Source organism: Falco cherrug, chromosome 1, assembly GCF_023634085.1.
Source record: "Falco cherrug isolate bFalChe1 chromosome 1, bFalChe1.pri, whole genome shotgun sequence".
Classification (NCBI taxonomy): domain Eukaryota; kingdom Metazoa; phylum Chordata; class Aves; order Falconiformes; family Falconidae; genus Falco; species Falco cherrug.
The window spans coordinates 88,680,643-88,691,408 of NC_073697.1; the positions used below are offsets into that span (position 1 = coordinate 88,680,643).

At 37.4% G+C, this 10,766-nt stretch overlaps 1 protein-coding gene across 2 annotated transcripts in view; it reads right to left on the reverse strand.

Moving 5' to 3' along the window:
- PI4KA (phosphatidylinositol 4-kinase alpha) overlaps nucleotides 1-10,766 on the reverse strand; it is a 63,198-nt gene that overhangs the window by 19,023 nt on the left and 33,409 nt on the right. For both annotated transcript variants that reach the window (XM_055704445.1, XM_055704437.1), the window contains exons 20-32: nucleotides 9,875-9,983; nucleotides 9,211-9,347; nucleotides 8,142-8,275; nucleotides 7,038-7,120; nucleotides 6,704-6,774; nucleotides 6,495-6,619; nucleotides 5,947-6,028; nucleotides 5,188-5,271; nucleotides 4,745-4,834; nucleotides 3,444-3,563; nucleotides 1,738-1,830; nucleotides 1,229-1,385; nucleotides 828-955 (exon numbers count right to left, since the gene is read on the reverse strand). In XM_055704445.1, the coding sequence (XP_055560420.1) occupies nucleotides 828-955; nucleotides 1,229-1,385; nucleotides 1,738-1,830; nucleotides 3,444-3,563; nucleotides 4,745-4,834; nucleotides 5,188-5,271; nucleotides 5,947-6,028; nucleotides 6,495-6,619; nucleotides 6,704-6,774; nucleotides 7,038-7,120; nucleotides 8,142-8,275; nucleotides 9,211-9,347; nucleotides 9,875-9,983 (1,413 nt within the window). The remainder of the gene's footprint in view (nucleotides 1-827; nucleotides 956-1,228; nucleotides 1,386-1,737; nucleotides 1,831-3,443; nucleotides 3,564-4,744; nucleotides 4,835-5,187; nucleotides 5,272-5,946; nucleotides 6,029-6,494; nucleotides 6,620-6,703; nucleotides 6,775-7,037; nucleotides 7,121-8,141; nucleotides 8,276-9,210; nucleotides 9,348-9,874; nucleotides 9,984-10,766) is intronic.

A 10,766-nucleotide genomic window follows, 5' to 3' on the forward strand; every position in this document is an offset into this window, starting at 1 on the left:
ATGCAGTGCACAATATAAAGATGGCACATAATTCACTTTTGCTGAACCTGCCCGAGGGAGCAGCATCCTCTAGTAGAAAGGAGGCCCAGCAACCAAGGGAGCTTATCTGATCGCCTCAACAAGATAAAGAACTTTCCCAGAATCCTAAGAGGGGAAAAAAAATGAAATTGATGCTTATAAAGTTAAAAACCAAGATGTGCCATGTACATGACCTAAGCAAATTTAGATGATTATCTCCAGCAAGTGAAACACTTAGCACTCACTAACTGGAGCAATTATCAGAGGCAGCTTCTCAACTCTGTGTGGGCTCTCACTACACCATGCTGAGTTGCTTTATTACCACTAGATTCATCCCCACCTCACAAAATACAGCTGGTCTAGCCTGTTACAGGATTAGGACACTTGCAAGCCTATTTTTTTGTGCAAGGGTGCAATGCCAGATACCAGAGGCCCTGAATCATGAACAGGGACATTGATCTCTATTTGTTTTAAAACACTATTCTATAAATTTTGGTAGTTTAGAACCTGGTTCATGAGCATCTTGGGCATCTCGGCAGCAAAACAAATGGTACTGCTAAGATCCTAACAGATTTCCTTTGCTGTATCATTCCTGCTGCTGAGAAAGATCTGTTTCCCAGACTCTACTTTGTAAGGGTGCTCCGACTTCCAACAATATATGAAAAGAAACTTCCTAGCAGACTGAAGTGATTAACAATGCATTTAACACCCTCACTTGACACAGATTCACAATAGCTGTGAATCTCTCAAAATTTTCTCCCTTCCACCCCTTGCAGGGGCAGAGAAAGAGTTGTTAAATAGCTTCCTACCGGCACTTCTATTCCATTCTTGGCAGCAAGCAGCCACTCCCAGCAAGCAATTGCTGTTTCCATGCCGTGCTCGTTGAACATTCGCAGGGGTCCCCAACACAGATGATGAAGGAGCTGGGGATCACAGTCTAGAAACAAACATTCACTCAGATTTCTCCAACAGAATAAATAACTGCTTTTCACATCAGCACGAAACTGGTGCGCACGGTATGTAATAATCAATTTCTAATAAATAGCTTCTAGCTTAAAGCTTTTCGGCAATATAAGCCTAATTGAAAAAACTCAAAACACAAATCTGCTTCAAGCTGATGCATACTGCATTTGTATACAGATATTTTTTGTACTTTTATTATTCTTGGCATTCACAGCCAGAAAGCAGAACTCCATTTGTTTTTCATTACCTTTGCTACTTATTAGCAGTGCAGTCAACTTAAACATGGCCTGAGTGTAGAATTCAGTGTGGCCTGATTCAAGAGCATCATTCAGCTCTTTGACCATCAGTTTGTTCAGGTCAGATGTTCGTCCTGTAGCATTTGAGAACTGAATCATTCCAGAAACCTGTAAAATACAGTGGTTTTTTTCAACAGAGAACAGTATTTTACGTATCTCATTTGTTATTTGTCATGTGCCTGTTAAGGAACTTCACAAATAGAGGCATCTTTTGTTACTACTTCCCTAAATCTTTCACTTTATCTGCAATCTAAGAACTTTCTGCAAGACCAACAGTAAAATTATCTGTTTAAAAACTTAAGAAAATTATATACTTTACCTTGAAGGATTTGAACTTTAGAATCTGTGCTTAAAATAACACAGAAACATACAATAGTTCAGATTGGAAGGGGCATCATGCCCTGAAAAGCCATGCCAGAGCTCGTGGACATTCCACACTCATGAGAAATCCTGTACTTGCCTCTCCTGCATAGCGGTTGCGTAAGTTAAGAGAAGCCATGAAGTTGGAGTAGTCCTTCTTCACACAAGTTGGTCTTTCAGTCAGCTGGGTTGCCTGTGACCAAACCACACACAGGTGTTTATACTGTTCATATCCAACCATTCGTGGTTTTGTCTTTTTATACTTTCAAACATGTTTTAAGTTTAGTTTTCCTTATGCTTATAATCAGAATAGCATTGAGACTATTAGGTGCAACAGGACCAGGACTGACAAAAATTAAGTAACATGTGCATTTATTCCATGGATACACAGTTTGAAATATATACGTATTGGATGTACTTCTCGAAAGACCAAAACCAAACTATATAAAGGATAGACGCTCTGGGACTGCTGCTCTCTTTTCATGAACAGGTAAAGGTAGGGAAGAAGAAAGGAGGAGATTTGATCTTGGTTCTGCCCTCTCCATGCAACAGCTTGCTGAACTGATGGTACTGCAGAAGAGAGAATATTTTTTTCCTGTCTTTAAGAAGTGCACTAGTAATCCTTGTTTCCCTTCACAGAAGCACTCAGGAATTCATGACTCAGAGTTTCTCCTCAAAAGCAAACAAAAAAAGAATGATTCTTTACACTGTAAAATGAATTTTTTATATTGAGGATTTAATACTAAAATTCAAGGCCCGCAAAACCACCAAAAATTTAACCCTCCTGCAATGCTTTGCTTCAGTACTGCTAATGGCTAGCTTGGCTCAACAATGGATAAACTTCTGAGAACTAGTTTTGTGTGTCTTGGTTATAAAATTTGTACACGATCACCTTCACATTAGCACTGTCCAGTCCACGGGAATAAAGCAAACCAAACTGCTAGCAATTTGAAAGCTTTCTGAAACAGCTTTTGCCACTTGGTTGACACAGGAGGGCCCTAATAAAAACAAATACTGTTATCTTATTAAGAAAATGAGAATGTTGTTTCCCTTATTTCCTTTCCAGTCGTAAAGCTTCTAGATTCTTCCAGAACAGTCTGTATTCTATCAAGTTTGTCCCTTTAGAGAACTGCATGGCTGTCTTCCTGAGCCCTGGGAGTTCTTTATCCTAATTACCTTTAGTAACTAGCAACTGTCTAGAAGGACAACTGTAACAGAGAACCAAAAGGAAATCCTGCTAAGGCTGGGGGAGGAGGCAGTTCCAGAGCTGCTGCTAGAAAACACGCTGGCTGATGATGCAGCAGATTCTACTGGGCGTTTCTCCAGATCAGAAATTACAACCACAAATCAGAAGAAATATGCAGGTTTTTTACAGTTAATAACTACATGAAATATTCAATGCAAAACCATGTTTTGAGTGTAGCTATGTGAAACACAGAGCAAATGGGCGTCACCCAACTCTCACCTACGCTACTATTCTAGAAAACAGTTCATTTCAGCCTAACACAGATCCTAGTTTCAAGTAACTGAAAATCATCTACAGAAAACTCTTAAACAGTATTAGATATGGTTTTATTTTCTTACTTGTTACCATCTTACTTTTCAGTATTTTACAGAAGAATATGATTGGCAGATACCTTGATTTCAGATGGAAAGAAATAAGGGATCTTTCCGAGTAATGTTCAAGAGCCACAACAAAGGTGATTTAGAAAATCTGTATTACTTGGCTATACCGAATGTTATAAATTTAGCACGATAGCTATACAGGTACACAAATGAACAAACAAGGATGTGCCCAATACTCACGCCCAGAGTAGTGTTCTGTCTGTTGTAGCCAGCAAAGTGCAAAACACTTTCCGTAGCCATAGCCAGTCCTGTGTGCTGGGACAAACCTGACACCCAGTTCTGATGTTTGTTGAGGTACTCCTGACAAAAAAAAAAAAAAAAGTTTGTTGGGAAACTACTGTGTTTTTCAAAACAAGGCAACACATAGGCAAGTGTTGCAGCATCACAAACTACCAGAAACTTAATTACACACATACCTGATAACAAACAGGCTGCCTCTACTCATCCCTTCTAGGCAGTGTTCCCCTGGCAATAAGAAATTCTAAATGTCCTCCCAAATATGTGAAGAGTAAGACTTGCTCCATTTTGCAAAAAGATAAAGTTTTCAAGCTAGATACTCGAAGGCTGAGGTCTTCTTTAGAAAAAATCCCTTTTGACAAAAAGAACCTTACAAAGAGAACCTTACGAAAGGAAGTGCTTTGGACCCCATGGAAGAAGGGAATCCTTTCACATGAGGGTAGAATCCCTTGAGGTTCTTTTTTTGGGGAAAGAAATACAAACTTCAGGTTGATCTGCAGTGCCCAAGATTGTGAGCCTCCCAGAAATTCTGTTATCAGGACTACATTAGGCACCTCTAGAAGGAATACTAGTCTAACCGAGACTACATAGCTCCTTCAGCTACTCACCAAGGATTAATAGACACCTGCATTTTACTATAGTGAGATTTTTTGTTTACATAAAAGGTATTTTATTAGTAGATCATAAACAGTCTCTTAATCTTTCTTTGTGGTCTTGTGACTGCTTTTTACTGAAATATACCACATGTGAGTATTTACAACACCCACACTCAAATTCAAGCCTGTAGTTTACAGTGGTCTCATATTAGCAGTGTTTCTCCATATTTAAAAAAGGAAAAAACCCCACCCAACCATAAAGACAGAAAAAAACATCCTCCCAAGAGGGAAATAATAAACAAATCTTACAACCTAATCATATACTTCAGTCCAGCTGATATTTTCAGCTAATGTCGGCATTAAATGGACTTTGGTAGGCAGATGATTCTATTATACTGAATTCTGACTTCTGAAGTAAATCCAGGATGATCAACTGTTTACAAACCTGTTATTTCCAAGATACTTCAGTTTGGACTACATCAAAAGTCACACCAAATCAAAAATCCTAATTATCCTCTGACAATGCTCTAAAGGAAACGCTAGAGCAACAGAATATTTAAAGTTATGCTTGGATAGCCTGAAAAACAACACATAATTTAATACTAATTTTGAATATCTGCAAAAATCAAGTTTTCACATGCTTATTACCTGTAGATGAGATTTTGTGACAGAAGGAGCCCATTTCATTGCTTCTTGCAGAATCATCCCACAGCGTGCAGCAAAATCCTTGACTATACTCTAGAATTAGAAAGCATGAATACAATCAGTACAATATAGGGCATATAACAAGAGGCCCTGGTTTTAATGGTGTAGTAAGTTACATATGGAGTAAGACAGGTTGCAGCAACATGATACAGTTAGGATTTTCTGTAACAATCAATGTACCCTTGATAAGCAAGCAACTGTCACACTTCAAGTAAAATAGTAAGATTCAGAAAAACATACATACCAAGTGTCATATTCTATTAGAAAAAACTTACCTAGGGAAGCACTTAAAAAAAGGACCCGAGTGGCTCACTAATGTATCCTCAAGACATACAAAAATATTAGGCATTATTTTGTTCTTCAATAAATCAAGGAAGACCACCTACCTCTCTGGCTTCATGTGTGTCAGGGACAGTTATTCTATATGGAGCATCAGGAATGTCATAGTATGGTTGGTCCTTGTGAATGTCCTGCACAAAAACAATTATCAGCTTTCAGTAAGATGAAATTCATCATCACTTAACCTGAATGCTACAGGTAGCACTTTTCACAAACAAGAAGCCTGATTTACCAAACCTTTTTGCTAATATTTGCTCTCAAAGTCAATTTGAATAGCTCTAGAAGAAATTGCTTGTATTCCAGTTGGCTTTTAGTATGAATAATTTTAAAAATTCAAGGCTCTCCCTTCAACGTTTAATACAAAAATAAAACTCTACAAAGCATTTCCATCTTCAAAAATACTAATATGTAATAAATTCAAGGAATATGGATACACATACAGAGACTGGAAAGAATATAATCTGACAACCACAGTTCATAAAACCAACACAAACCAGAAAACCACCACCAAATTTTGATATCAAATGAGACAGTTCAACAATTACAACCCAGAACTGGTAATCCTATGTTTTGTTCTTGATGCTAAACATGACTTTCTGAACCACATTCGACAACAACTTTCTAGCACTAGTTTTACTACCTATGAAAGAGGGTTGGAAATGCACTTACCTCACAGAATTTAAAATAAAGATTTTATCATTCTCTAGTGATAAAAGCAAAACCAAAGTAAGAACTCATAAATAAGTATCAAATAAATGCAAACCAAAGCCAGACAATTCAGTTCTATGAAAGAAAAAGGAACTTACTGCACTAAGAGACAGTGACAGTGTCTGCAGAATATCTAGCATAGTCTTCAGCACAGTTCCACTCCATAACAAGTGAGGAAACCTAGAGCAAGACAGGATTCAGAAACCAACAATGATGGACAGCTATGAAAGGAAATTATTTTATCAAAAAACTGAGCTGCTCCAAGAGCTAGTTACATAGATCACCTGGTAAGCTCATACTCAACAGAAGTTACAAAGCTGGCCATGGCTCACAACAGCCTAGCTCAATACAGCATCAAAAGCTTTCAGAAAGTAAGCTAACTAGAGCTATTTCATAGGAGTTGAGAATGCATTTATTTCATGCACACTTTGCTTTGCTCCATCCATGGGAATACTAAGCAGACACAGACACGTTAAGCAGGGGTTTCAGGGCCCAGGGTAAAAATACTATTGAATGTTAATTTTGAAGGAGATGTTTCAGCAGATGTACCAGCCAAGAAATCCACTTGATTGTTGTCATCAACTGCATAAGCAATCACTAAACAGCCAATGTGAAAAGAGAGCAGGAAGATGAAATCTATACTCACTTGTCTACCAGACCAGATAAGTATTTGTCTGCAACTCTTCTGATCCTCTTGTGAATGTGGTTAAAATTTACCAGCAAGAACTGAGCATGCCTCTCCAACTCTTCTTCATTCTCCTTAGTTTTAGGCTAAAAAGCATGCCAAAGAGAAGTATGAAGCTCAAATTCAGAACAATTATACAAATTCAAAATTTTAGTTTCCATGTAACCTACCTTATCAGCCATCATTGTCAGGAAAGCTTCAAACACCTTATCAGCAACAGCTATCACACACTGCATCATGCCTGAGGAATTGAGAGAAGTGGCAGATTTGATTATCAGAATTACATTTGTTTTATAAATCATGCTTAACAAAGTGTTTATGTTTACTCGGCCAACACTGAACCAAGCTGTTTCACAACAAAAGCAGTGCAAGAACAAAGCGATAGCAATCTAGTGAACATGATTCATTTTGTCATATAGTTGCTTGATTTCTTTTAGTTTTGCATGCCTGGAAATAACTTCCTAGTATGTCAAGTTGCAAGACAACCAAGACAGGTAATCTTACCAGATTTGTCTTTCTGAATTGCTTTATCCTCAAAATAGCAAAACATGACTTGGAAACGATCTTGGTCGGTTGAACGTAACACCCTAGGAAAATAAGAGCTCTGTGGGTTTGGTTGTTTTGGTTTAGTTTTGTTTTTTTCTTTTTCCTTTTCTTTTAAAGATGTTAAACATAAAACTATGTACTTTAACACCACAGTACACAACATACAGTCACTGTTCATTTCATGGCAATTTTAAGTCTCCAGCAAGTGTGATACTGCTATTTGTTTCTACATTCAATTAACAGGACTGAGACCATAAAATGCTGGTTTGTCACTGAGAGACTAACTTTCACACCTCAGGAGCAGGAAACCTGATGATGCACTTATACAATCACCACAAACATATAAATGTGGTACAATCTTTGGTATTTCTACAGGTTTTGCATTTGTTGAATTTGCATACAATAGAAATATCACTTATTAAAAGATTGTTTCTAAAATACAGCCAAGATGTTTCTGGTTTACTGTCAGAGTAAAAACGTGATGGAGAAGTTTCTTCCTACTTTCCTCACTGCTAGACCTCCAGCTCAGCTTTCAGCTATACACTTCTTTAAACAGCTGTAAGAAATACAGTTTTGAAGAATTTTTTTAAAAAAAAAGCGCAGTCTGTGAATTCAGTATGTTTAATTAGTACAACCTAACACACACTGCTGAGGGGAAACAAAGTACACTACAAAAAAAGATTTCTCCGCTCCTACATTACACGGATCTCACAGAATAGGCAAGTGTCTACACTGTCCTTCAGAGATGCAAGCACAAGACTGTGCAGAGGATATATTACACTTGCAAAACATTCCTTTGAAGAACCCTTTTGTCCATCTTCTATTAGTACCTATACAGAGGAGATCACACTTTTTTGGGCCCTACTATGTTAACCATCCTTTTTATCTACCCTAAAGGCATTTTTGCACAGATTAATTGCCAATCTTGGAATCTTAATAGAGCTAACGTGACTCAAAATACACACTCTCATTTATCTTAGTGTCTGGCAATTCTGACTGGAACATAGGTGGTTTTTAATTTATTTTTTAAAAAATGCATCAGTGAAAAAGGTGTATATATACCTCATATACTCTAGGCGGTAAACAGAAAGGAGATAGGTAGACATGGCAAAGTCCAACTTATTGATCAACGCTGACACTTCTGGAGGAGGATCCAAGAGATTTATTATGGTACTCCGCAATTCATTTAATTCAGCCTAGAGATGAATACATGAAGTTATCTGAAGTGGGAGTATTATATTAGTTTGTGTTCTGAAAACACTTGTTTTCAGCTATTACTCTGTTTACTTTTTAACCTTCATAAACAATATGCCAGGATGCTTCTGTCTGCAGACTAAGACCGACCTGCTCTGACTCAGCAAGTCACAATTCTTCAAATACACAACTAAACAGAATTAAGTACTGGAGTCAAGGTCTCTGTTGAAATAACTGCTAGTTTCCGTGCAGTTATACCAATGAGGAAATACAATTCCTACACTAAAAGCATATAAGTTTGATCAACATCAACACTGTCTGGCTTCTGAAACTTCATGGGTCTGTTGTGCCATTCTTTGATGGCACAGAACTAACTATCCTGGCACGATACACATTTCTGTATTATTTGGGAGCCAGACAAAGATATTTCGTAAATTGCCAACTCTTCAATACACTTTACACTGCTACCGCAGTTAGTCCTCAGGTAAAATCTATCCTGCAAACACTACGGAGAGAGAAGTATACCAGTACCAAACCAGAGGATAAAAAGGGAAAAAGCTCACTTAACATTTCTTTGAAAGACTAAATGTGTTGTTTCCTTCCAAAGTTTGCTTATTTTTTTTAAAGTGTGAGTTTTGTCTGCCTGATACAAAATAAATGAAAAAGTATTAGAAGGCTTCCACCTCCACAAAGACTAGTTTTCTACACCTTATCAAAATACTGTAGTTACCATCCTAAATGTTGGTATTAATACTCAATAAAACTAAACCCAAGCCATTTATGTACACTGCCGTCATAAGAGCAGTGTACACAAGCTGGTTTTCACTAATAGGTGGCAGGCTGGAGAAACTGTGCTATTTCAATATATCATGGTTACTGTATCATTTAACACTGACAGACCTTATGGAAGGGTCTAATAGAAGAAATTAATTCTTACAGAAGTTACAGTATCATTCTTCATGGCAGAATTGTACTGAAGAACAGATCGAAGTGGTTCTTTGCTGGGAAACGTGAGTAATGGAGACTTGGTGGCAATTTCACATACACCTTCATACCATTCTTCTGGCCAAAGACCTGGAACACAAGTATAAAGAGGAAGGCAGGGTGGGGAGAGGAAACAAGACGAAAATTCATAAAGCTAATCAGCATTACCAAGACTTGTGCTGCTTCCTAGGGCCAGTTTCTCATGTACTTAAGCACAAAACCTCCATACAAGCGATCCATGTTCCAAACACACACATGTAGGTAATTCCAAGTGAAGTTTCTCACTGGATAAGAAGTTCCTACTTGATTAACATTGTACCCCATGTGTCTGCTCTTCCATTTCAGGAACTTAACTATCAAAACTCATAGTTAACTAAGGTTATTAACTTATAAAAAAAAATTAAGTACAACCTGTACTGGGCTGAATCTCATAGCAAAACTGCAAAGATGTAAAGAAATCCTACCAGAGAACTGTCATGTAAGCTCTTTGCTTTGTAGTGTCTTTATGCCTGCAATTTTTCTTCAGCCTGCTGTGAATGGTTTGCATACAGTTACATTTACATTCATCGAGAGTTTAAATGTGAGCAGCAACATTGTTCTCTTATCATTTACACTACCTGATCCTTCCACAGCAAATCCCATCAGCACTGAATACAACCAGAAGTCACGGAACAGCTTTTGCAACCTGGGCTTGGCCTCCTTGATAGGTGGCAAGCGCCTAGTGAGCTACCAAAGAAATAAAAGTTAACATCAGAAAATCATGGGAGTTATAACAACTTAATTTCATGCTAAGGAATCAATTCATGTACCTTCTTTACTATGATTTATGAAGGTAATGTTCTTTGTCATCTGTGAAAACTAGTACTATATTGCTATTGTTATATATATTGAAGAAAATTAGATCTTGTTAGAGTATCTGAAATGCTAACTTTTGAGATGCCTGAAATAAGAACTTCTTTTGTTTTACACAGGAATAATACCATGCTGATACAGTAACCTCTGAAGAGAACACATAGTATTAGTATACTATCAACTACAGAGAGAAGAAACTACATGGTCCTTTAAATAGTGTTGAAGACAATGCCATGCAGCTTTGCTTCAGTGCAAAGGAACTCAAAACTAAATAAATATTAGTCAAACATACTTCTGGTTGCTATTGTTTATTGGCTTTGTGGAAATACATTGAGGCACCAATTGGGGATCTTTCATTGTTTGCACACACGCACACAGTGACATCAGTTCTGGAGAATTCACTATCTAAACAAGCAAGCAAAAGAGCATTATTTTCAACACATTTATTAAAATTCTCTGATACTATTTGCACAAACAGCTGCTACCACTGGAGGAGCACAGTTTATCCTCCCAGCCAACATGATATGCAATTTTACATATATTTATGTAACAAAGATCATAGTGTGTTATTCTAAAAAGCGTTAGAAGCACAGGCAGTATTTAAAATATGAAGGAAACGGCCCATTAAACTGCAAGCTTTATTCAGTATGACTATAT